The following is a 27,679-nucleotide window of genomic DNA, read 5'->3' as shown; positions in this document are numbered from 1 at the left end:
ATAGCGAGGCATCCTCCTTTCCCAAGTTAATGTCAAACGAGTCTGGGAAAGCTAATAGACAACTCCTGTTATTTATGTAATGGTAGACATATTGGTTGTCACCCAGCTTTCCCAGACTCCTAAATGGTAAATTTCCCTGCTTATGTAGTAATACATCCTCTTTACCAGTATAGCAGGACTGGAAGATCCAATAAACAACTCATATTGGTTATGTAATAATGGACATATTAATGGTCACCCAGCTTTCCCAGAATCCTGAATGGTAAATTTACTTAGTTGGGTAGTGATACCGCCTGCATTCCATTGTCAATGTATAACAAGTCTGGGAAAGCTAATAGAAAACTCCTGTCATATATGTAATGGTAGACACGTTGGTTGTCACCCAGCTTTCCCAGACTCCTGAATAGTAAGCATTCCTGGTTATGTAGTGATACAACCTGTATAACAAGACAGGAGAAGCGTATAAACAACTCGTGTCGGTTATGTAATGGTGGACCTATCGGTGGTCACCCAGCTTTCCTAGAAACAGATGTTTATAAGAAATAATTGAATAGCATTTTTATTTTTCTTAAAGGGGAAATGCCCTCTAAATCTTGCATTTGTTTCTGTGTGTAGAGAATTGAGTGTTCTTTAGTGCAGCAATCTGATCCTTGTAAACGCCTTCCAATGTAAGGCGGCACTCCCTGCTCTGACTGCTGGAGGGACTCTCAGAAACTTTTTTATCCGGAGTACAAAGATCAAAGTTGTCGTGAATGAGGTAAAGCGCTGACAAGGTTCCGTGCAACATACGCTCTGCAAAATGTTCTGCGCTCAGAAGGAAAACAACATCACAAACCCACATCCCATAGACTGAGACACATGTGCGGCGCAGCCTGAATACAGACACCCCCAGCACAGGGTGACACAAGGACATGAATGAGAAACCTCGTCCTCTGAGATCATGTTTACGGTCAATCAGGTAAGTGCCAGCCGCCTCTTACCCTGCTCTGTCTCTTTAAGACTATGTTGGACCGCATTGCAACGGCGCAGCCCATAGGAATGCATTGAGTTGCCCTTGACGCAAAATGGGATTGTGGACAGTTTACAGCTGGGGGATCCCGTATATATATATCCCATATAGTCCCAGAAAAGATATAGTCTATATTTTTTCAGGCCCAAGATAGACGCCAACTTTGGTACAACTGGCAAATGTTGCGCTACGATAGAAGTGAATGACCCCCACGCAGTCGCTAGACTTTTTTCCCCCCATTCATTTAACTCAAGGGATGAGAACATCATCTGATTCACCTCCAGCTGGGATCATGTGACCTAAATTTAGCTGTAGCCCCGACCTTATAGCCATAGTTGGAATGATAATCGCATTGTATTTCAAAATAACCAATTATCGCATACATTTCGCTTGGTCGTCCGGTTAAATTCCACATCCAGTACGTTATTTTGGTATTAATTAATCTTGCACTGTCAATGAGCAATCAAAATCGTAAAAGATGTCTGAGAAATTATGCGAACCGTTCGCATCTAATTGTGATGGATTTAATCGTCGATGTACCCAGAAAATCCCATTACAATGGTCGCTGTCTATGGCCACCTAATACATCTGAGGGTTTGTTCCAGTTGTTGAGTCTAGATAATACTCTGGGAGCTAAACACATTAGCAGCACAAATCTGTCTCCAGTCCTGATAGTTTGCTACAATGTATCAGTGCAGGTATAATTTATCTGTTTGGAGCGCAATCTGTTTAGTTTACAGTGGATTTTTTAGATACAATTGTTGCAATAGGGGAGCACCACATCAGGCACAGTATAGGGGAGCAGCACATCAGGCACAGTATAGGGGAGCAGCACATCAGGCACAGTATAGGGGAGCAGCACATCAGGCACAGTATAGGCGAGCAGTACATCAGGCACAGTATAGGCGAGCAGCACATCAGGCACAGTATAGGGGAGCAGCAGTGCATCAGGCACAGTATAGGGGAACAGCACATCAGGCATAGTATAGGGGAGCAGCAGATCAGGCACAGTATAGGGGAGCAGCACATCAGGCACAGTATAGGGCAGCAGCAGCACATCAGGCACAGTATAGGGGAGCAGCACATCAGGCACAGTATAGGGGAGCAGCGCATCAGGCACAGTATAGGGGAGCAGCAGTGCATCAGGCACAGTATAGGGGAGCAGCACATCAGGCACAGTATGGGGGAGCAGCAGCACATCAGGCACAGTATAGGGGAGCAGCAGCACATCAAGCACAGTATAGGGGAGCAGCACATCAGGCACAGGATAGGGGAGCAGCAGCACATCAGGCACAGTATAGTGGAGCAGCGCATCAGGCACAGGATATGGGAGCAGCACATCAGGCACAGGATAGGGGAGCAGCACATCAGGCACAGTATAGGGGAGCAGCAGCACATCAGGCACAGTATAGGGGAGCAGCACATCAGGCACAGGATAGGGGAACAGCACATCAGGCACAGTACAGGGGAGCAGCACATCAGGCACAGTATAGGGGAGCAGCACATCAGGCACAGTATAGGGGAGCAGCAGCACATCAGGCACAGTACAGGGGAGCAGCACATCAGGCACAGTATAGGGGAACAGCACATCAGGCACAGTACAGGGGAGCAGCACATCAGGCACAGTACAGGGGAGCAGCATATCAGGCACAGTATAGGGGAGCAGAAGGACATCAGGCACAGTATAGGGGAGCACATATGCAGAAAATCAGCGTCAAATGACCCAAACATTTTCAAAATAAAATAGTTTTTATTGAGACATGATCACAATACAACATACAGTTAATAGCATCAAAAATTGATTAAAATATAAGTCCTCACAGTAAAGAAAATACTGAGTGGGCTACTGGCCATAACATCTATACCAGGTGTCTCAAACTCGGCAGGGTAAGTGGGCCACATATAGAAAAAATGGGAAGTTGATGGGCGACATTACTTTCAAATTTGATACAATACAAAATTATTGTTAATCAATTAGTTATTTGAACTACTATAACAATACTACATTACTATAATAATACCGCTAGGTTTAAAATTTGAGATATTTCTCCACGTGTTTATTTCAACAATCCAGTTTTCCAGTTTAAGTGTCGCTAAATGCAGTCCGGCGGCTCAGTTGGCAGTATTTGGCAGACACACATGTCAAGATTGGGCAGCCCCTTTTTAGATAGTGCCACAGTGCCCTCTGTGGATGCTGCCGCAGTGCCCTCTGTGGATGCTGCCGCAGTGCCCTCTGTAGATACTGCCACAGTGCCCTCTGTGGATGCTGCCGCAGTGCCCTCTGTGGATGCTGCCGCAGTGCCCTCTGTAGATGCTGCCACAGTGCCCTCTGTAGATAATGACACAGTGCCCCCTGTAGATAATGCAACACACCCCTAGATAATGCCACAGTGCCCCCTGTAGATAATGCAACACACCCCTAGATAATGCCACAGTGTCCTCTGTACATACTGCCACAGTGCCCTCTGTAGATTCTGCCACAGTGCCCTCTGTAGATGCTGCCACAGTGTCCTCTGTAGATGCTGCCATAGTTCCCTCTGTAGATGCTGCCACAGTGCCCTCCGCAGATGCTGCCACAGTGCCCTCCGCAGATGCTGCCACAGTGCCCTCCGCAGATGCTGCCACAGTGCCCTTCGCAGATGCTGCCACAGTGCCCTCCGCAGATGCTGCCACAGTGATGTCAGGGGCTTGCCCAGAGCTGGAGTCCCGGAGCAGAGACGCTTCTAGCACTCTGCCTGGGATTCCAGCTCTGCTCCTGACATCACTGTCTATATATGGACAGAGATGTCAGGGGCAACCCCAGAGCTGGAGTACCGGGAAGAGCGCTAGTAGACTCTTCCTGGGACTCCAGCTGTGCTCCTGACATCACTGGGACTCCGGCTCTGGGGAAGCCCCAGACATCGCTGTTCATATGTGGACAGCGATGTCAGGGAATTCCACAGAGTCCAGGAGCAGAGCCGACACCAGCGCTCTGCTCCACTCTTGGCAAGACCCTGACACACTGTCCATATATGGGCAGCGATGTCAGGGAATTCCACAGAGTCCCGGAGCAGAGCCTATACTAGCGCTCTGCACGGGACTCCGGCTCTGGGGAAGCCCCAGACATCGCTGTTCATATGTGGACAGCGAGGTCATGGAATTCCAGAGTCTCGGAACAGAGCCCCGCAGACCACAGATGACGTGTGCTTGAGACCCCTTATCTATACCATACAGAAGTACATTGTAAATAAACAGCCATGGTGAATCACATAACAAAAATAAATAACTGTGAAATAGACCATCAGAATCGATAGACAGAACTGGCAAGGTAGCCAAAAAAATAATAGAATAGAAGTTGACAGACCATGCAGATGGGGTAAAGAGTAGCGATGTGCCAGGAGCCCACTTACACCCAACGCGTTTCACCACCAGGCTTCGTCAGGGGGAAAAGGATTTATTTACAATGTACTTCTGTATTGTATAGATCAGGGGTCTCAAACTCGGCCGGGTAAGTGGGCCGCATATAGAAAAATGGGAAGTTGACGGGCCGCATTACTTTCAAATTTATCAATAATTTTGTATTGTATCAATCAATTAGTTATTTGAACTACTATAACACTATATTACTAGAATAATAATACTACATTACTATAATAATAGCGCTAGGTTTAAAATTTGAGATATTTCTCCACGTGCTTATTTCAACAATCCAGCTTTCCAGTTTAAAGGGAATGTGTTGCCAGAAAAACATGTTTTTTTTTTAAAAATTAAACATTTAGTGTGTGGGTGATTAAACATTGTTCAAATTTATTTATTTTTTTTGCACGAGTCCAGGAAATATTATAAATTATTTCTAATTTATAATACTACCCATTTTTGGTCACTAGATGGAGCTGTTCCCAATGTTGCAGCATTGCAACATTGGGTTAAAAGCCCTCGCTCTAGTGAGCTCTCAGCATCCCCCCCTCCTTTATCCTGGCTAGTGCCGGGATAAACGAGGGGTTTGAACGGTGTAACCTCCTACACTGTGTGTCGCCATTTTTTGAGCTAACCCACAGTGTAGTACGTTTACATACAGTAGTAAACACACACAAACACGAACATACATTGAAATCTCTTACCTGCTCCTGCCGCCGCGGCTCCCTCCGGCCCGTCCGCTCCGTTTGCTGCCGCTGGTGCAAGTGCACAAATCCGGAAGCTGCGACCGGAAGTAGTAATATTACTGTCCGGCCGCGACTTCCGGTCCACAGGAAAATGGCGCCGGACGGCGCCAATTTCGAATAGGACTGTGTGGGAGCGGCGCATGCGCAGTTCCCACACAGACGCCGTACACTGCAGTCAATGGGACGGGAGCCGTTCGCAGTCCCTATGGGACTGTGGCTGCCGTATTCCATGTCTGTATGTGTCGTTAATCGACACACACAGAAATGGAACAAAAAATGGCAGCCCCCATAGGGAAGAAAAAGTGTAAAAATAAGAAAAACTAAAACACAAACACACAAATGAATATAAACGTTTTTAATAAAGCACTAACATCTTTAACATATAAAAAAATAATTTGTGATGACACTGTTCCTTTAAGTGTCGCTAAATGCAGTCCGGCGGCTCAGTTAGCACACATGTCAAGATTGGGCAGCCCCTTTTTAGATAGTGCCGCAGTGCCCTCTGTGGATAATGCAACACACCCCTAGACAAGGCCACAGTGCCCTCTGTAGACAAGGCCACGGTGCCCTCTGTAGACAAGGCCACGGTGCCCTCTGTAGACAAGGCCACGGTGCCCTCTGTAGAAAAGGCCACGGTGCCCTCTGTAGACAAGGCCACGGTGCCCTCTGTAGACAAGGCCACGGTGCCCTCTGTAGACAAGGCCACGGTGCCCTGTGTAGAGGCTGCCACGGTGCCCTGTGTAGAGGCTGCCACAGTGCCCTCTGTAGAGGCTGCGACAGTGCCCTCTGTAGAGGCTGCCACAGTGCCCTCTATAGAGGCTGCCACAGTGCCCTCTGTAGATGCTGCCCCAGTGCCCTCTGTAGAGGCTGCCCCAGTGCCCTCTGTAGAGGCTGCCCCAGTGATGTCAGGGGCTTGCCCAGAGCTGGAGTCCCAGGCAGAGCGCTAGTAGGCTCTTCCTTGGACTCCAGCTGTGCTCCTGACATCACTGGGACTCCTGCTCTGGGGAAGCCCCTGACATCATTGTCGATGTATGGACAGCGATGTCAGAGGCTTCCCCAGAGTCCCGGAGCAGAGCCGATAATAGCGCTCTGACCGGGACTCCGCTCTGGGGAAGACCCTGACACACTGTCCATATATGGGCAGCGATGTCAGGGAATTCCACAGAGTCCCGGAGCAGAGCCGACACCAGCGCTCTGCTCGGGACTCCGGCTCTGGGGAAGCCCCAGACATCGCTGTTCATATGTGGACAGCGATGTCAGGGAATTCCACAGAGTCCCGGAGCAGAGCCGACACCAGCGCTCTGCTCGGGACTCCGGCTCTGGGGAAGCCCCAGACATCGCTGTTCATATGTGGACAGCGATGTCAGGGAATTCCACAGAGTCCAGGAGCAGAGCCGACACCAGCGCTCTGCTCCACTCTTGGCAAGACCCTGACACACTGTCCATATATGGGCAGCGATGTCAGGGAATTCCACAGAGTCCCGGAGCAGAGCCTGTACTAGCGCTCTGCCCGGGACTCCGGCTCTGGGGAAGCCCCAGACATCGCTGTTCATATGTGGACTGCGATGTCAGGGAATTCCACAGAGTCCCGGAGCAGAGCCGACACCAGCGCTCTGCTCGGGACTCCGGCTCTGGGGAAGCCCCAGACATCGCTGTTCATATGTGGACAGCGATGTCAGGGAATTCCAGAGTCTCGGAGCAGAGCCGATACTAGTGGCTCTGTGTCCCGCGGGCCGCAGATGACAGACCCAGGTGCCGCATGCGGCCCGCGGGCCGCGTGCTTGAGACCCCTGGTATAGATGTTATGGCCAGTAGCCCACTCAGTATTTTCTTTACTATGAGGACTTATATTTTAATCCATTTTTTATGCTATTAACTGTATTTTTATCATGTCTCAATAAAAACGATTTTATTTTGAAAATGTTTGGGTCATTTAAAGGGAACGTGTCGCTGGAAATTTTTTATTTTTTATTTTAGTTAAACAGTTAGTGTATAAGTGATTAAACATTGTTCTAATTTTTTTAATTTTTTCACGAGTCAGGAAATATTATAAATTAGATTCTAATTTATAACATTTCCCAGTGCTGGTCACTAGATGGAGCAATTCCCAAAATTGCAGCATTGGCATGTGGTAAAGCAACCACATTGCTTTATGCTGCAAAATTTGAGAAAACTCACTCGCTCTAGTGAGCTCACAGAATCCCCCCTCCTTTATCCTGGCTAGTGCCAGGAGAAAGGAGGGGATTGAACGGTCAAACCTCCTACACTGTGTGTCGCCATTTTTTGAGCTAACACACAGTGTAGTAGGTTTACATACAGTAGTAAACACACAGTAAAACACGTACATACACAGAAATAACTTACCTGCTCCTGCTCCCTCCGCTCCAAGTGCACAAGTCCGGAAACCGCGACTGGAAGTAGTAATCTTACTGTCCGGCCGCGGCTTCCGGTCCACAAGAAAATGGCGCCGGACGTCGCTCGGCCGAAGACCTTCAATTTGGACTGTGTGGTAGCGGCGCATGCGCCGTTCCCACACAGACGGCCTACAGCATAGTGGATGGAACGGGCCCCGTACGCATTCACTATGGGGCTGTAGTTGCCGTATTCCATCTCTGTATGTGCCGTTAATCGACACATACAGAGATGGAAAAAAAATGGCAGCCCCCATAGACAAGAAAAGGTGAAAAAATAAAAAAAAGTAAAACACAAACACACAAATAAATAAAAAAAAAATTGAATAAAACACTAAAAGCAAATTGATATAAAAAAAAAATTTCCGCGACACTCGTCCTTTAACACTGGTTTTCTGCATATGTGTTTAAACTATGACTTTGGTGTTTCACCAAATTATTCTATTGAGGAACTTTTTTGTGTTACAGTATAGGGGATCAGCAGCACATCAGGCACAGTATATTGGAGCAGCAGAACATCAGGCACAGTATAGGTAGTGGTTCAGAATGCACTGGACCAAGGCAGGTGCACGAATAGGTTCCCAACCCAATCGTATTTGAAGAAGTATTCGGCACACAAAATGTAGTTTTTAAATTCTTCAGGTTTATTGTATTTGATGCCAGAGGCTTAGTGCGTGCGACGTTTCGGTCAGGAGACCTTCATCAGGCACTTAGTTCCACTGGTTCCTGGTGTATCCAGGTGTTCGGCGCTACTGTCTGTATGGCGGCTAACCGCTTGTTTTGGCACAGTATAGTGGAGCAGCAGAACATCAGGCATAGTATAGTGCAGCAGCACATCAGGCACAGTATAGGGGAGCAGCAGCACATCAGGCACAGTATAGGGGAGCAGCAGCACATCAGGCACAGTATAGGGGAGCAGTAGCACATCAGGCACAGTATAGGGGAGAAGCAGCACATCAGGCACAGTATAGGGGAGCAGCGCATCAGGCACAGTATAGGGGAGCAGCACATCAGGCACCGTATAGGGGAGCAGCAGCGCATCAGGCACAGTATAGGGGATCAGCAGCACATCAGGCACAGTATAGGGGAGCAGCACATCAGTCACAGTATAGGGGAGCAGCAGCATATCAGGCACAGTATAGGGGAGCAGCACATCAGTCACAGTATAGGGGAGCAGCAGCGTATCAGGCACAGTATAGGGGATATAAACCAAAATCTAACAAAAGGAGCATATAGACGAATATTTATATATACATTGTATCAAAAAGATTTATTTATATATTAATTAATAAATAAACATCTTTTTGATACTATATACATTATATATATATATATATATATATATATATATATATATATATATATATTCTAGTCTATATGCTCCTTTTGTTCAATTTTGGTTTATATCATGTCTATTTGGGAGCCATGGGATGTTCCCTTCTCATTTGAGGCAGACTATTTATAGGAATAACAGTATAGGGGAGCAGCACATCAGGTACAGTATGTGGGAGCAGCACATCAGGTACAGTATGGGGGAGCAGCACATCAGGTACAGTATGGGGGAGCAGCAGCACATCAGGCACAGTATGGGGGAGGAGCAGCACATCAGGCACAGTATAGGGGAGTAGCAGCACATCAGGCACAGTATAGGGGAGCAGCAGCACATCAGGCACAGTATGGGGGAGCAGCAGAACACCAGGCACAGTATGGTGAGAAGCACATCAGGCACAGTATAGGGGACCAGCACTTCAGGCACAGTATAGGGGACCAGCACATCAGGCACAGTATGGGGGAGCAGCAGCGCATCAGGCACAGTATAGGGGAGCAGCAGCACATCAGGCACAGTATAGGGGAGCAGCACATCAGGCACAGTATAGGGGAGCAGCACATCAGGCACAGTATAGGGGAGCAGCAGCATATCAGGCACAGTATAGGGGATATAAACCAATATCGAACAAAAGGAGTATATAGACTAGAATATATATATATACATTGTATCAAAAATATTTATTTATATATTAATTAATAAATAAACATCTTTTTGATACTATATACTGTGTATATATATATATATATTCTACTCCATATTCTCCTTTTGTTCAATTTTGGTTTATATCATGTCTATTTGGGAGCCATGGGATGTTCCCTTCTCATTTGAGGCAGACTATTTATAGGAGTAACAGTATAGGGGACCAGCACATCAGGCACAGTATAGGGGAGCAGCAGCACATCAAGCACAGTATAGGGGAGCAGCACATCAGGCACAGTATAGGGGAGCAGCACATCAGGCACAGTATAGGGGAGCAGCACATCAGACACAGTATAGGGGAGCAGTAGCACATCAGGCACAGTGTAGGGGAGCAGCAGCACATCAGGCACAGTATAGGGGAGCAGTAGCACATCAGGCACAGTATAGGGGAGCAGTAGCACATCAGGCACAGTACAGGGGAGCAGCACATCAGGCACAGTATAGGGGAGCAGCACATCAGGCACAGTATAGTGGAGCAGCACATCAGGCACAGTATAGGGGAGCAGTAGCACATCAGGCACAGTATAGGGGAGCAGTAGCACATCAGGCACAGTATAGGGGAGCAGCAGGACATCAGGCACAGTATAGGGGCGCAGCAGCACATCAGGCAGAGTATAGGGGAGCAGCAGCACATCAGGTACAGTATAGGGGAGCAGCAGGACATCAGGCACAGTATAGGGGAGTAGCACATCAGGCACAGTACAGGGGAGCAGCACATCAGGCACAGTACAGGGGAGCAGCACATCAGGCACAGTATAGGGGAGCAGCAGCACATCAAGCACAGTATGGGGGAGCAGCAGCACATCAGGCACTGTATAGGGGAGCAGCAGCACATCAAGCACAGTATAGGGGAGCAGCACATCAGGCACAGTATAGGGGAGAAGCACATCAGGCACAGTATAGGGGAGCAGCAGCACATCAGGCACAGTATAGGGGAGCAGCAGCACATCAGGCACAGTATAGGGGAGCACAAGCATGAGATGGTCAACACTTGTCTACCGGGGGCCCAGACTCCTACGTCATTCTACTGTATAATAAAATGTTACGTAACTTTCTAATCTACTTTGTGTTTTCACTCCTCCAGTCTTGTCTCTTAAAGGGGTTGTTCAGTTTCAGCAAATGAATGTAATTTTTTGTATAATTAAATGTTGTTCTAATTTCTGTATTAATTCTTCATGGTTTTCAAGATCTCGGCTTATTGTCATTCAGTAGGAAATCTTCATTGTTTACTTCCAGTAGATAAAGTTCTGTCCATGGTCATGTGATGGACACACAGGTGCAGGGCTCGTTGCATGATCGTGTGATGGACACACAGGTGCAGGGCTCGTTATGTGGTCGTGTGATGGACACACAGGTGCAGGGCTCGTTACATGGTCGTGTGATGGACACACAGGTGCAGGGCTCGTTACATGATCGTGTGATGGACACACAGGTGCAGGGCTCAAACATGATCGTGTGATGGACACACAGGTGCAGGGCTCATACATGATCGTGTGATGGACACACAGGTGCAGGGCTCATACATGATCGTGTGATGGACACACAGGTGCAGGGCTCGTTACATGATCGTGTGATGGACACACAGGTGCAGGGCTCGTTACATGATCGTGTGATGGACACACAGGTGCAAGGCTCGTTACATGATCGTGTGATGGACACACAGGTGCAGGGCTCATACATGATCGTGTGATGGACACACAGGTGCAGGGCTCGTTACATGATCGTGTGATGGACACACAGGTGCAGGGCTCGTTACATGATCGTGTGATGGACACACAGGTGCAGGGCTCGTTACATGGTCATGTGATGGACACACAGGTGCTTGGATCATTATAAGACACAGCTCTGGTACACATACTGTAAAGGCCCTTTTACACCGGCCAATTATCGGGAAAATGAGCGTTCACAGAATGCTCGTTCCCGATAATTGCTCTGTGTAAGGGCTTGTCCACACGTAACAGAATTGCTGCAGAAAATGGTGCGGATTTTGCTGCGTTACAGTCCACTTTCCGCAGCAGGAATCGACATGCTGTGGTACGAAACATATGCACCGTAGGTCGATTTCTGGTCGGAAATTATCCGCAGAGTATGGATGAGATTAATTCAATCTCACGTAGTTTGCTGCTACTGTATTCTGCGGTGTATTAAAACACACAGCAAATCCGCTACATGTGGACAAGCCCTTAGTGGGGCAAGGATCAGCTGATGAACGTGCAAATGCTCGTACATCGGCTGATTGCAGCGTTTTAAATGCCGAAACTATTAGGGTCAGTTCACACATTGCGTAAATACTGATAAAGAATTTTATTCGGCAGCACGTCAATTGTCTTTGAGTAAATGCTGCTCATTTCTTGCGGGTTTTCCCCATTGAATTCAATGGGGAGGTAAAACCCACAAATAGCAGTTGTTGCGTTTCTTGCAGCGGGTTCGAAGCGATTCCGCTGCAAAAAACACAACTCATGAAAAAAAAAACACATACTTACCCAGAAGTCTGTGTTCCTCCCTCCAGCACGGCCTCCTTGGATTACATTTCATCCCATGTGATCGCCGCTGCAGCCAATCACAGTCTGCAGCAGTCTTCTGGGATGAGACGTCACCCCAGGAGGCCGGGCTGCTAGCAGGCCGCCTATGTTCTGCAGTTTTTCGTAGCGGACATACCAGGCGAAAAACTGCACCACAGTTTGGTGCAGTTTTTCAACCTGAATTTCCTGCGGTGCACAGGGCGGATACGCTGCTTTTACACAGCGTATCTGCCCCGTGTAACCTCAGCCTTAGCGTTATCGGCAGCACATCTCCCTGCCGACGTGACGGAGTATCGAGCGCTTGTCCCCGTACTAGCTCCTTGTGAAAGGAGCAAACAAGCGCCGATCAACTAGCTGCCTCGTTGATCGACGCACGTTCACACGGCCCACGTAATAACATAACTGTAACGAGCCGTGCACCTGTGTGTCCATCACGTGACCATGGACAGAATTTTATTTACTGGAAGTAAACAATGTTTTTCCTACTGAATAACAACAAGCGGAGATCTTGAAAACGGTGAGGATTCAATGCAGAAAGTATATGGGAAAATTGTATAACTTAATTATACAAAATATAACGTTAATTTGATGAATCCGGACAACCCCTCTGAAATGACGAGTATGCAGGCAGTAGCCGGATCATGATGAGCACAGCAACAAGGCCTGCGCGATCAGGAGTGGGGCAACAGCTGTAATAGAAAGCCGCAGCCCTAATCTAGCTGGCAGTACGCAGGTTAATATACGGTCATATAGATATATGACAGCACGTTATAGTTAAAAATTAAAATGTAAAATCTGATTAAAAAGAAATAAAAGAAAAAAAGAAGAAAGAAAGGAGCAAAAAAAAAACACAAAACAAAACCAACTAAAAAACATGCATTTATTACAATACACACGGTTTATTACATTTAGGTCCCAAGACATAAAATAATATAGAATAGACATATTTGGTCTTCTCACGACCGTAACATCCTACACAATAATCTTATAACATCATTTAGGATGATTAGTGTGTGGCATAAAAAAAAAATGCAGTGGAATTGCTTTTGCTTCTGCATTTTTGTAACATATAATACATTAAATGCTAATGCATATCAACCAAAAGACTGGCACATAAATACAGTAAAAAACAACAAAAAACATTATGACCGTCGGAATGAAAAAGGCAAGATAATATAATAGTCCTTGTCCTCGAGAACAAAATTGGTCCGGTCCTCGGGATAAAAGGGATATTCCAGCCTCAAGCATTTTACCACCGCTGAGACCCCGACCGATCGCCAGAACGGATTGCCCCAGTCTCCCCAAGTTAAAGACGGCAGCTTGGAGGAGTTTGAATGGAGTGGAGCCCGGGCATGTAGGGTGCCGTTCCATTCAAAACCAACGGTGCTGAGCCACAGCTGACGGGAACATTGCTCGGCTGTTTTAGTCAGCCACATAAATTGCTTGTTGGCACCCCCTCCGCCTGGGGCAGCCTTTCCTCCAGTCTTGCCCTTTTCTGGGGGCTTTCCAGCCACTGTCTCTCTGTATTGCACTCTTATTGCGATGCTTCTCCCTGTATTATATTTCATCTGTGTAACTCTTTTTTTCGAGTAACTTTTTGTCTCGCATGCCCTTCTGAAATCAGAACCTACTGAAATAAATCCATGACCTAAGGCGAGATAAAGGTGGGGCTCGCCCACTGCTATTGTCCTGGTTGCCCTCGGAGCTATCCCATGACTCAATATCAGATAAATTAGTCAGCCATTAATATAATCAGCTAGTCCATGTTATTACAGAGCCTGCTCTACAAATCCTTTTCAGTTCAGCTCTCCTGTGTGGTGTAGTATAGAGGATCTGTCAGCTCTTCTGTGTGGTGTAGTATAGAGGAGCTGTCAGCTCTCCTGTGTGGTGTAGTATAGAGGATCTGTCAGCTCTTCTGTGTGGTGTAGTATAGAGGAGCTGTCAGCTCTCCTGTGTGGTGTAGTATAGAGGAGCTGTCAGCTCTCCTGTGTGGCGTAGTATAGAGGATCCTTCAGCTCTCCTGTGTGGTGTAGTATAGAGGAGCTGTCAGCTCTCCTGTGTGGTGTAGTATAGAGGATCCTTCAGCTCTCCTGTGTGGTGTAGTATAGAGGAGCTGTCAGCTCTCCTGTGTGGTGTAGTATAGAGGATCCTTCAGCTCTCCTGTGTGGTGTAGTATAGAGGATCTGTCAGCTCTCCTGTGTGGTGTAGTATAGAGGAGCTGTCAGCTCTCCTGTGTGGTGTAGTATAGAGGATCTGTCAGCTCTCCTGTGTGGTGTAGTATAGACGGTCTGTCAGCTCTCCTGTGTGGTGTAGTATAGAGGAGCTGTCAGCTCTCCTGTGTGGTGTAGTGTAAAGGAGCTGTCAGCTCTCCTGTGTGGTGTAGTATAAAGGATCTGTCAGCTCTCCTGTGTGGTGTAGTATAGAGGATCTCTCATCTCTCCTGTGTGGTGTAGTATAGAGGATCTGTCGGCTCTCCTGTGTGGTGTAGTATAGAGGATCTGTCAGCTCTCCTGTGTGGTGTAGTATAGAGGAGCTGTCAGTTCTCCTGTGTGGTGTAGTATAGAGGAGCTGTCAGCTCTCCTGTGTGGTGTAGTATAGAGGATCTGTCAGCTCTCCTGTGTGGCGTAGTATAGGGGATCTGTCAGCTCTCCTGTGTGGTGTAGTATAGAGGAGCTGTCAGCTCTCCTGTGTGGTGTAGTATAGAGGACCTGTCAGCTCTCCTGTGTGGTGTAGTATAGAGGAGCTGTCAGCTCTCCTGTGTGGTGTAGTATAGAGGATCTGTCAGCTCTCCTGTGTGGTGTAGTATAGAGGAGCTGTCAGCTCTCCTGTGTGGCGTAGTATAGAGGAGCTGTCAGCTCTCCTGTGTGGTGTAGTATAGAGGAGCTGTCAGCTCTCCTGTGTGGTGTAGTATAGAGGATCTGTCAGTTCTCCTGTGTGGTGTAGTATAGAGGACCTGTCAGCTCTCCTGTGTGGTGTAGTATAGAGGAGCTATCAGCTCTCCTGTGTAGTGTAGTATAGAGGATCTGTCAGCTCTCCTGTGTGGTGTAGTATAGAGGAGCTGTCAGCTCTCCTGTGTGTTGTAGTATAGAGGAGCTGTCAGCTCTTCTGTGTGGTGTAGTATAGAGGACCTGTCAGCTCTCCTGTGTGGTGTAGTATAGAGGACCTGTCAGCTCTCCTGTGTGGTGTAGTATAGAGGACCTGTCAGCTCTCCTGTGTAGTGTAGTATAGAGGATCTGTCAGCTCTCCTGTGTGGTGTAGTATAGAGGATCTTTCAGCTCTCCTGTGTGGTGTAGTATAGAGGAGCTGTCAGCTCTCCTGTGTGGTGTAGTATAGAGGAGCTGTCAGTTCTCCTGTGTGGTGTAGTATAGTGGATCTGTCAGTTCTCCTGTGTGGTGTAGTATAGAGGAGCTGTCAGTTCTCCTGTGTGGTGTAGTATAGAGGAGCTGTCAGTTCTCCTGTGTAGTGTAGTATAGAGGATCTGTCAGCTCTTCTGTGTGGTGTAGTATAGAGGACCTGTCAGCTCTCCTGTGTGGTGTAGTATAGAGGACCTGTCAGCTCTCCTGTGTAGTGTAGTATAGAGGAGCTGTCAGCTCTCCTGTGTGGTGTAGTATAGAGGAGCTGTCAGCTCTCCTGTGTGGTGTAGTATAGAGGAGCTGTCAGCTCTCCTGTGTGGTGTAGTATAGAGGATCTGTCAGTTCTCCTGTGTGGTGTAGTATAGAGGACCTGTCAGCTCTCCTGTGTGGTGTAGTATAGAGGAGCTGTCAGTTCTCCTGTGTGGTGTAGTATAGAGGACCTGTCAGCTCTCCTGTGTAGTGTAGTATAGAGGATCTGTCAGCTCTCCTGTGTGGTGTAGTATAGAGGATCTGTCAGTTCTCCTGTGTGGTGTAGTATAGAGGATCTGTCAGCTCTCCTGTGTAGTGTAGTATAGAGGATCTGTCAGCTCTCCTGTGTGGTGTAGTATAGAGGATCTGTCAGCTCTCCTGTGTGGTGTAGTATAGAGGATCTGTCAGCTCTCCTGTGTGGTGTAGTATAGAGGAGCTGTCAGCTCTCCTGTGCGGTGTAGTATAGAGGATCTGTCAGCTCTCCTGTGTGGTGTAGTATAGAGGATCTGTCAGCTCTCCTGTGTAGTGTAGTATAGAGGAGCTGTCAGCTCTCCTGTGTGGTGTAGTATAGAGGAGCTGTCAGTTCTCCTGTGTGGTGTAGTATAGTGGATCTGTCAGTTCTCCTGTGTGGTGTAGTATAGAGGAGCTGTCGTTCTCCTGTGTGGTGTAGTATAGAGGAGCTGTCAGTTCTCCTGTGTGGTGTAGTATAGAGGAGCTGTCAGCTCTCCTGTGTAGTGTAGTATAGAGGAGCTGTCAGCTCTCCTGTGTGGTGTAGTATAGAGGACCTGTCAGCTCTCCTGTGTAGTGTAGTATAGAGGATCTGTCAGCTCTCCTGTGTGGTGTAGTATAGAGGATCTGTCAGCTCTCCTGTGTGGTGTAGTATAGAGGATCTGTCAGCTCTCCTGTGTGGTGTAGTATAGAGGATCTGTCAGCTCTCCTGTGTGGTGTAGTATAGGGGATCTGTCAGTTCTCCTGTGTGGTGTAGTAAAGAGAACCAGTTTGCTCTCCTGAAATGTCTGTATTAATAAATACTTAGAAAGAAAGTATGCTACCGAATTACTATGCAGGTATACATTTAGTATTTCATAAATGACAGAAACTGCTAATTGACTTCTAATGGAGAGTGTTGTGGGCATGCTCAGTAACGTACAGGGAAAAGGTGGAGGGGCTGAGATGTCCCCTATTGTCAATGGTGTGATTTTGTATTATCTGCCTACAGCTTTATAATGTAGTTGTAACCTTACATTGTAATCCTGCGCTCTTATCAAGGTCATACGTACCATAGGGGCGGCCAGTAAGGCTGCAATGGGGCACTTGGAGACCGAAGGCCCATTCCAGGTTGGTCTCCTTATTTCAATGGGTGGTGAGAACCTGCGCATTGATTTTCTCTGCACAGGTGTTGCAATGTTGGGAAACCAGGTAGAAAAAGTACTAGGGTCATAAAAATGGGATGGGGGAACTAGGGTCTCCAGTCCTGGGTGGGTAGGAGAGTTGTGGTGTCAAGCAGCTCCTGAAAAGGCTGTTGTGTTTTGTTTGTGGTTTTACTTTGCTATGAAATTGACCTGCGGTGCAGTTTTTTCATCCGCAGCATATCAATTGGGTATATTTGCGTAATCGCTGCTTATTTGTAGCAGATGTTCCGTTTTTGGCTATGTTCACACAGGGCGCGGACGATGCGTAAAAGTACACGACTTATCAGGCCTGTGCGATGCAGGAAATTCGGGCTGAAAAACCGCACCAAATTGTGGTGCAGTTCTTACGACCAGAATGTCCGCTGCGGAAAACTGCACCTGAAAAAAATTTTTTTTATTACTTACGTACCCATGACCACTGTCCTGCATCCTGGCCTTCTGGGATGACGTTTTATCCCATGTGACCGCTGCAACCTGTGATTGGCCGCAGCAGTCACATGGGCTGAAATGTCATGCCAGGAGGCCGGCATGGATGAAGAAACCCAGATTTCTGGGTAAGTATAATATATATTTTTTTCTGCGTTGCGGTTTTTGCAGCTAAATCGCTGCTTTTATTTTTTTTTTCCAGGTGCAGTTTTCCGCAGCAGACATTCAGGCCGAAAAACTGAACCATAATTTGGTGCGTTTTTTTCAGCCGGAATTCGCACAGGGTGGATATGCTGCATGCTTTACGCAGCGTATCCGTCCTGTGTGAACATAGCCTTAGTGTTAGCCTGTTGTGATGGGTCAGTAACAGCGTGAAAAATATGTGTAGGATTAAAACAATGTCAAAATTAGGTCATTATCGGATTATAGATTTCCTTTTAAGACCCTATTACATGGACCAATGATCGGGCAGAAGAGCGTTTATACCAGCGCTCGTTCCTGATCATTGCCCTGTGTAATCAGGGCAACAATCAGCCGTCAGCTGATCTGTTCTTTTATGCAGAGTTGGGGTATGTTCACACGACCTATTTTCAGACGTAATTCAGGCGTTTTACGCCTCGAATTACGACTGAAAAGACGGCTCCATTACGCCTACAAACATCTGCCCATTGCTTGCAATGGGTTTTACGATGTTCTGTGCAGACGAGGTGTAATTTTACGCGTCGCTGTCAAAAAACAGAGCGTTAAAATACGCCCGCGTCAAAGAAGTGCATGTCACTTCTTCTGACGTTTTTGGAGCCGTTTTTCATTGACTCCACAGTGGTATTTTTACGCACCGTCTTTTGACAGCGATGCGTAAAATTACACTTCGTCTGAACAGAACATCGTAAAACCCATTGCAAGCAATGGGCAGATGTTTGTAGGTGTATTGGAGCCGTCTTTTCAGGCGTAATTCGAGGCTTAAAACGCCTCGATTACCTCTGAAAATAGGTTGTGTGAACATACCCTTAGGGTTTAATGTCCCTTGAATCTCACAGTAGAATGTGTCATTTGTAACATTAAAACATTTCAGGAACTGTAAGAGTGCGAATCTCGCTCAATGAACCACAATTTCCAATTGACGGTTATTCTGCCCACGTCTTCCTGTGTGCATACATTGAGTATGAGCGCAAGTTCATGTGCCGCTCACTCACAGCAAGTCATCTATGGATCTTCCTAATATAACCAAGACGAAACACACAACAAAAAAATGTAATAGAAAGTCAATTTCTAATTGTGGATAACAAATCCCCTGACCAAGCAGTAAGGCCTCATTTACACGAGCGTATTATACGCGCGTGCGACGCGCGTGCTTTTCACGCGTGTCGTACGCACCTATAATAGTCTATGGGGCTGTTTAGACGATGCGTGAATTTTGCGCAGCGTGAGTGCGTTGCGTAAAACTCACGACATGTTCTATATTCTTGCGTTTTTCACGCAACACGCACCCATTGACTTCAATGGGTGCGTGAAAACAACGCATGCCACACTGACGGTCCTGCGTTGCATGCGCGAAAATCACGCAAGAGCTGTCAAAAGGATGAATGTAAACAGAAAAGCACCACGTGCTTTTCTGGTTACAAACATCCAAACGGAGTGTCAAATTAGAGATGAGCGCACCGAACTTCACCGGGTTCGGCCGAACTCGTTTTAACCGAACCCGGCAAAAAATGTTCGGGTACGCGACGTCAGGAGACAGTCACTGCCCACGGTGCTGAAAGACTTAAACTGTTTCAGCACCATGGACAGTGACTTTCGATCACAATATACATATACGTGTAAAAAAAAAAAGAAGTTCTGACTTACCGATAACTCCCGGCTTCTTCCTCCAGTCCGACCTCCCGGGATGACAATTCAGGCCAAGTGACAGCTGCAGCCAATCACAGGCCAAGCACAGGCTGCAGCCAATCACAGGCTGCAGCGGTCTCATGGCCTGCCGCGTCATCCTGGGAGGTGGGGCCGGATGACAAGAGAGGGACGCGTCACCAAGGCAACGGCCGGGAGACCGGACTGGAGGAAGCAGGCAGTTCATGGTAAGTGTGAACGTCTTTTTTTATTCACAGGTTGGTGTAGATTGTGATCGGCATTCACTGTCGAGGGTGCTGAAAGAGTTACTGCCGATCAGTTAGCTCTTTCAGCACCTTGGACAGTGACGGGCGTCGACTACCTCATCTCTATGATGGCGGCTGCGCGAAAATCACGCAGCCGCGCATCATACACGGATGACACACGGAGCTGTCAATTGCCTTTTGCGCACGCAAAACGCAGCGTTTTTTTGCGTGCGCAAAACGCACACGCTCGTGTAAATGAGGCCTTAATGTGGAACTACGAGGACACTGCAATAAGCAAACAGTACCATCAGGGTGTCTCGCCATAAGCAGTGCCATCAGAGTGCCTCCACAAAAGGCGGTGCCATCCAGGTGCCTCTCCATAAGCAGTGCCACCCGGGTGCCTCCCTATAAGCAGTGCCACCCAATTGCCTGTCCATAAGTAGTGCCAACAGTGTACCTCCCCATAAGCAGTGTCACCCAGGTGCCTCCCCATAAGCAGTGCCACCCGGGTGCCTCCCCATAAGCAGTTTCATAAGGGTGCCTTCCTAAGTATCCAAATTGTCAGGGATGTCAAACTCTGTTCAACAGTGATGGAGGAAGTAGCTAACTTCTTCTATTCCTTGGATTTCAATAGAAATCAATATAGTTGTCAGCCTGGGACATAGCGGCATATAAAGACAGGAACTGTAGCAGTTTATTGTACCCCTGAGACATATATGTACATTCATTTTTCAAGTATTTTTTCCAGGAAATATACTTCAAATAAGTTGTACACTTTTTACAATCCCTTTAAAAGGGTCCCAGAAAATAAGGGGGACACAGGTTGGTTGGGATTCCTAGCCATCAACTCTAATCTGTGGGGAAACCTGACAGCAAGTGTGTAATTTCTCTGCAGTGCCACCACAGGGGATATGAAGCATTACACATTTCTTCTTGTAATCAATGGTCTGTAAGGATGTCGGGTCCTCCAGAGAGACACTCTCCGTCCCATTAAAGAGGAAAAATCTGCTTGTTTCTTTGACTCGGGATTGTATTTAGTGAATCAATAAGATAATCACCATTGACTATCAGATCTGCAGTGTGAGTGGCCTGTCACGTAACTCCTATAGCTCAGCTTCTGGTCCCCTGTGAGTTTGACATGGGTGAAGGGGGGGGGGGGGTGATTTTAGGTTTAACAGTAGCAACTCCTCAATTTTCAGGTTTTGAGAGGAATAGGGTTTGTCTTTTCCCCTGACATCTCGTGTACTAAGTGTATTCATTCATCAGACGGGCCTCACCTATTCATGTGACATGATTCGGCGGTGCAATTGTTTCATGACGCATACAGCAGGTAAACCAGAAACACCCAAATATCCGCAGCAATGATGACAAGAATAAGTTCTGTATGAATAATATAACATGTTTAATGGTGGATGTAACATTGGTGGTTTATGTGGACGCTCACAACAAGACCCCTCCAAAGACCCTGTGAATTCAGTGCCAACAACGTGCCTCCCCATAAGCAGTGCCAACAGCATGCCTCCCCATAAGCAGTGCCAACAGCATGCCTCCCCATAAGCAGTGCCACCCGGGCAACTCGAGAAATATGGGTCAGTCTAATAGCAGCTGGTCTACCTGGTGGTCTCCCTGTGCCTCGCATCTGTATACTCCATAACTTTCTTTTTTTTTTAATAAAATGCAGTTACTTTTTCAGAAATATTGGGCATTTAACGAATGTAAAAAAAGATCAAATAGATTTAAAAAAAAAAAAAGTATTCCAAAAAGTTTTTAATCACGGAATTTTTTTTCCGACTTTGTCCAATGATTATTTTAATATATAGCATATCCTCGTAGGGGCACTAGTCAGGGGCAGGACTTCACATATAGTTGACATTTTTTTTTATTATGCATTGTTTTTACTGTCTTTTCTCATGATTGCTGTGCCGCTGCTTGAATTGTATACACGGAGCTCATATGAATACTGTTTCTGCCTTCCGTGCAGCCATTCCTTTACTGCCGCTATAAAACAGGACCCCTTAATGACGGCCGTAATAGAGTATTGGCGGCCATTAAGGGGTTAATCTATTGCAGCTGTATGATGTTCATCACTCACCTGTAGCCTGAATTTCCTGAGATATTCTTCCTTCCGAAAAGCTAATCTTTTGACCAGCGGACTCCACGAACCTTAATCCGGCCACACGGAGCACCATGTCCGGCGTGGCTGTCAAATACCCTGTTAATGGCCACTCATTATTGCCTGGGAAAACTGGCCCCTTACCTGCAAAATCGTGCAGCCATAAAGTGTGTATTAATGGCCACATGATTTGGCAGAAAAAGGGACATTTTACCCAAAATAACATGCGTCCATTTACAAGGTATTTGACAGCCGCGCTGAACATGGTGCGGGTGTTGTGTCAGGGCCGCTCGGTGTGGACTTAGGCCTCATGCACACAGCTGTAGCCGTGTGCACAGTCCGTGATTATGGGCACGGACGGCCGCGGACTGTAACCCACATTTGCAGGCCGTGCTCCCATTATAAAGTATAGCAGCACGGTCCTCAAATTAAAAAAATAGGACATGTCCTATTTTTTACGAGTCATTTCTACGGCCCGGACATTTACCCATAAATATACGTGAAGGTGTCCGTGAGCCATAGAAATGAATGGATCCGTATTTTTATCCGCAATTACGTCTGTTTGCATGGGGCCTAACTCTAAGTTGTCCAAATCGAATATCAAAGTTTTTTGTAAGTTCACCCCATGGGCACTGGCAAACATCCCGACTGTTGGAAATCTAGTCTTGCCAACCATGCCAGCTGTATTTTTGGGGGGAATAAACCTGAACAGATGATATGTGTGTCTTATATATAAATAGAGGGCTGTAGCCGTGCGTGTAGCTGACGGGTTACGAGCAGACATGAGGTTTTGCCCACTATTTCCTCTATGCTCAGTAGTCTGGAAAACTCTGGTTGCAGATTGAGTTTACAGTATTATGTCCCGTATGGGAAAGTACATGTGAACCATTGTGGTCCTTTAGGTCCCACTGAGCTCCGTCGCAGCCGGCACGAGCATCCGCTTCCCCTTTTATCAGCCCCCCCTGACTCCTCGAACTATTTAGAGTCCTACTCGACCCATAATGCAAAACAGTTTACATTTTAAGTTCCAGGATATTTGTGTTATTCATCAGGTCTAAGCAAACAGCCCGCACGTCCGGAGCCCGGTGCCCCCAAGGTAGAGTACGGTCCTTCTTATATCCTATAAACAATTCTACCGCGCCGCACGGATAAATAGTGTGTTCATATAAACATAGGATGTGTTATTGTCGTATGTTTAGAAGCTTCGAGGAAGTGACTGTCACGAGAGCTTGATACATTGTCTCCTTACAAGTGCGATATAAGTGCCCTTCGTAACTAAGTAAAGATATTTTCGATGTGACCTTTCAGCTGTAAATAGTACAGGACATGTCTAATAGAGAAATACAAATTGTGTTTGTAAAGAACCTGGGAGCCTGTTTTATACTTCAGAGCTGCATTCACAATTCTGTAGGCTTCAGAGCTGAAATCTTCCAATGCTCCCTGCTGGGTCAGTGTCTGCACTGAGATTACTCTGGTGATTAGCTGTACAGTAAATTAATGTTGTAAAAACTGTCTCCCTGCATTATAGGAGCTCCGCTAAGCTGTGTCTGGAAACAAGCTTGCTGACTGTTTCCAATAAATAAAGTGGAGCATTTCGGAAGAATTTTTTTTTTCTTTTTCAATAAATTTATTGTAGCGCTTCCTACAATAAGTGTATTAAAAGTATATTCAAGTATTGAAAAAGGGAACATTTTTCTTCGGAAACGCTGCACTTTACATATGGGTGATATTGCATAAATATCTATTTCCACCGAGAAGCTCCTGTGATCTTTGCACACTTTGAATTTTGTGGGGCTCGCACCCCCGGGGATCACGGGCACAACAGGATTGAATCTTAGTGCTGACTCTGCCCTTACAACTACAATACAATTGTATGGGCACTGTGGCTGGCACCATTATAAGTGTGGTGGGGTTAAAATCATTAAAGGGGCACCATACCTGACACAGTGCTGCTTGGGCTGCTACTGTGGCTAACACTGTTATAGAGGGACTGGGCATCTGAATAATACACTGTGGCATTTGTACTAAAAGCAGCTATTAAAATGAAATATTTTCAGGTTGATATCCCTTTAAGAGCCTGCGTGTTACTTGTGCATGATTTCTAATTAACGTCCTGTTCTCCTCGTAACCACTAGATGGCGGCAGCTGCACAATGTACAGATGAGCACAGCGGTCTATAGGGAAATCAATGGAAGAAACATTAATATATAACATTTCTCTATAATGTATCATTTCTCTTGTCTCCTTCTTGTCTTAGGTGTCTACGATGATGGACAATTCCTCTAAGCAACTAGACAACTGCGATGCCCACACCCCTCCGCATTCACGCACACTGCTCCTGGTGGGATACAGCCTCTTAATGCCCCTGGGGGTCATACTAAACGGAGTGTCACTAGTGGTGTTCCTGCGGTGGCTGCGACCCCTCACCGTAGTCAGCACCTTCCTTTGTAACCTGGCCCTCAGCGACCTCCTGTTCTCCCTCTCGCTGCCCTTAAGGATCTACTATTATGCCCATAACCGCTGGGCATTTGGATCGCTCCTGTGTCGACTCTCCGGCTCCATCTTCCACATCAACATGTATGGCAGCTGCTTATTCCTTTTCTGCATAAACGTAGACCGATACTTGGCCATCGTTCACCCTCTGCGTTTCCGACACCTGCGCCGGCGCAAAGTTGCCCGACTGACTTGTCTTTGTGTCTGGTTGATCATTGTGAGTGGGTCAGTCCCCGCTGCCCTTGCACATAACTCGGACGACTGCTTGGACGGGGGAGAGCAGGTACCTCGCTGTTTCGAAGGACTAAGCAGCTGGAATACTTACTTGCTCCCATTGTTGCTGGTGGCTGAAATTATCGGATTTCTTTTGCCCCTTGGCGCAGTTCTCTACGGCTCCTGCCATGTCTTCTGGGAACTATGCCGGACATCTGAAGGAGGACGACAAAGACACAGAAGAACAATTCGATTGCTCGTCCTTAACCTTAGCATTTTCCTATTTTGCTTTGTCCCTTATAATACAACACTTGTGGCCTACGGGCTTCTCCGAGCAAATCTTGTGACAGATTGGTGGGGCTCCAAACCGATCTTGAAGAGAATTCTTTCAGTCACCGTTCTTTTAGCGAGTACCAACTGCGCCCTGGACCCCTTGGTCTATTACTTCAGCACTGAGGGTTTCCGTAACACGCTAAGTCAAATCGTGAGGAGTAGCAAGGACTTGAGTAGGAATGGAAAAACCTCCAAGAACGTTGGGGCCACGGCGAGCAAAAGTTTGGGAATTACTACGACCTCCAAACAAGAGTCCGAGAAGAAAGAGAAGCCGCACAAATTACCCCGTGTTAGAATAGGGGACGCCAATGGGAAAGAGAGGAGGAAAATGATTGAAGAATCGGAGATTTGACGCCAGAGGCTGAAGGAACATTTGGATACTTGAACCCTCCGAACAGTCACGTGAAGGACTTACCAGAAATTGGAAGACTCATGTTGGAGAACTTTTGTGGCCACCACTCTTTGAGGACCTTCTTCAAATATTTATTCAATCTGTAACCTTTCTATTGTTGAACCGGGATACAGAGTCCCTGAAATTTGGTTCGACCATTGACCCAGATCATTGACCTTCCATAACTAGTGCAAACATAAGGTCAACCAATGATGTCAATGATCTGTCCCTGAGGCCCAGCAGTAACGGCATATATCATATAGACCTGTCAGAAGATGACAGAGGGTGGGAATCTGTGAGCTTTGGACCCACCTACTTCCATATTTAGGGACAGTACCCCTCTATATGAAGTCCTAACCCCTTTCGGTGACACTGGAACCAATGTTGGGGCACTTTGTAGAGAAGCTGTATACTTTTGGCTTGGGACTCAGGTGGGGTTTAACCTCAGATCCCATCAATCTCCATCTTTTGACAGGTCTATCAGGACTTTTGTGAAGTCTTAACATATACAAGTCTGAACAGGGATTCAGTTATGCACATAATGGGTGAAGTTTGACAAACCCTTTAAATACCCAGGTAGGGCATGTTTAGCTATTAAAGAGGGATTCCGACTTCAGTGTCAACTCATAGATACCAGCCAGATAGAGCCACATCCAGCACCTGTCCACGCTTGGTGACCACAGGAGCAGTTAGTAGTGGGCCCACACTTAAAAATGGAAAAACCCTTTAAATAATATCAAGGGAATAGTCCAGAGTCTATAACCTATACACAGAATAAAGGGAATATCGCTGTGTGATTTGTATTAAAGACCATACTGCAGTTCTGCTTAAAGGGGTTGTTCAGGATTAGAAAAATATAGCTGCTCTTTTCCAGGAACAGCGCAACACCTGTCCATGGGTTGTGTCTGGTATTGCAGCTCAGCTCCATTGAAGTGAATGAGCTGAGCTGCAATACCACACACAACCTGTGGACAAATGTGGCGCTGCAAAACACAGGGATTCAAAGAACAACAAAGTGGCAATCCCTGTGTCATGCTCCACCCTCAGACCCAGCACTAGGTATCACACATTGCATAAGTATTGTCGAGTGTGTTCCTTTAATTACCATTGCCTATATAGTAAATATCCAGCTTCTTTGTTTTTATAGTCTATTGCCACCTGGAAACCATCAACAAGCAGGTCATCTGGATCTGATTATTCATAATGTGTCTGTAATCAGTACTTTGTGTGTATAATGTGTTCTGCAGTGAATGGGCTGTGGGTCTCCTTGGATCATTTATCCCCAACGCTCTGCGACGCAAAATTGGAATGATGACGTCCATGGCAACATTATATAATAGTGGCAGCTTATTGCTGGCCATAGTGATATCACATCTCGCGGCAGCAATTGGCCAATACAATCACATGATGTCACATTATTAGGACTAAGAGATATATTAAAAAAATATATATTTTTTTTTATAGGGGACAGCTTTTGGGATCCAAAATTTTACTACAATCCCAAACACTCCCTTTTCATATCCCATTACTGCAGGCTATAGCATTATATATCACACTATATATTCCCATTATACCAAATTCTGTACCGATCCATTATATAATATATCACGATAAAGACATGGGGGGGAGGGGCTCACAGATAGAGAATAATGGCGATCAATGGGATTAAAAATAATGACACACTGACACGGGGTAAAATGACACTTAGGAGTCCTAGAAAAATGGCGTACTGACAATTGTGATATAGATTAAACACTCATGGTCTATTATATCCGTATATACCTATGTAATAATGTGGGAGGTGTACCTATATACCATTCTACAATGCACTGACCTGTATACTGCTGCTATAATGGACCTGTGCTGCTGATGTATGAATATACTGTATGGATATTGTAAACTGCCCTTTTACACCATGTTTTATTATTTAGCTGTCTCGCTCTGTTCTTATCTACCTCTCATATTATATGCCTCTATGAGGACATGAAATGATCCAGCTGCTGACCTGTCCTCATTTTATTTTAAAATTTTACTTTTTTATTGTATATAATATGGAGATATATTTATCTATATAAAATAACTGGATATAGATTATACTTTTATGTTGAGGCAGAAGTTAGTTGGAGTAGTGTAATACTGGTGTCAGGACAGCAGATGGCGCTGATGTCCTTTTTATGTCTCACACTATAAAGTAATGGCTGTTTTATCGGTTTTATTTATTTAACGTATTTAGATTCCGCAATTTGCAATATTTTAACCCAAACAACTACCAAAAAATATTAAGGCTGTTCACATTTGCGTTGGAGGCTCCGTTAGCGGCCTCTGTCACAAATCTGGCTGAAAATACCCAAAAAAATAGCGCAGTATGCTGCAATATTGTTTCTGATAAACCACAGACACTCTGACGAAACCCATTAAAGTCAATGGGTTCCGTCGGGCGCTAATAGTGTCGTTGTAATTTAATTTTAATTTTTTTTTTAAAATGGCAGGAGA

General features: G+C 46.2%; 1 protein-coding gene across 1 annotated transcript; it reads left to right on the top strand.

Annotated features, from left to right (window-relative positions):
- The first annotated feature begins 795 nt into the window (after window positions 1-795).
- Window positions 796-26,075, top strand: LPAR5 (lysophosphatidic acid receptor 5). Its single transcript, XM_075842344.1, has 2 exons — window positions 796-958; window positions 24,014-26,075. The coding sequence occupies exons 1-2, from the start codon at window positions 941-943 to the stop codon at window positions 25,145-25,147; spliced, it is 1,152 nt and encodes a 383-aa protein (XP_075698459.1). The 5' UTR covers window positions 796-940; the 3' UTR covers window positions 25,148-26,075.
- Window positions 26,076-27,679: the final 1,604 nt, after the last annotated feature.

This window comes from Rhinoderma darwinii, chromosome 11 (genome assembly GCF_050947455.1).
Source record: "Rhinoderma darwinii isolate aRhiDar2 chromosome 11, aRhiDar2.hap1, whole genome shotgun sequence".
Classification (NCBI taxonomy): domain Eukaryota; kingdom Metazoa; phylum Chordata; class Amphibia; order Anura; family Rhinodermatidae; genus Rhinoderma; species Rhinoderma darwinii.
This window is presented reverse-complemented; position numbering and strand designations above follow the sequence as displayed.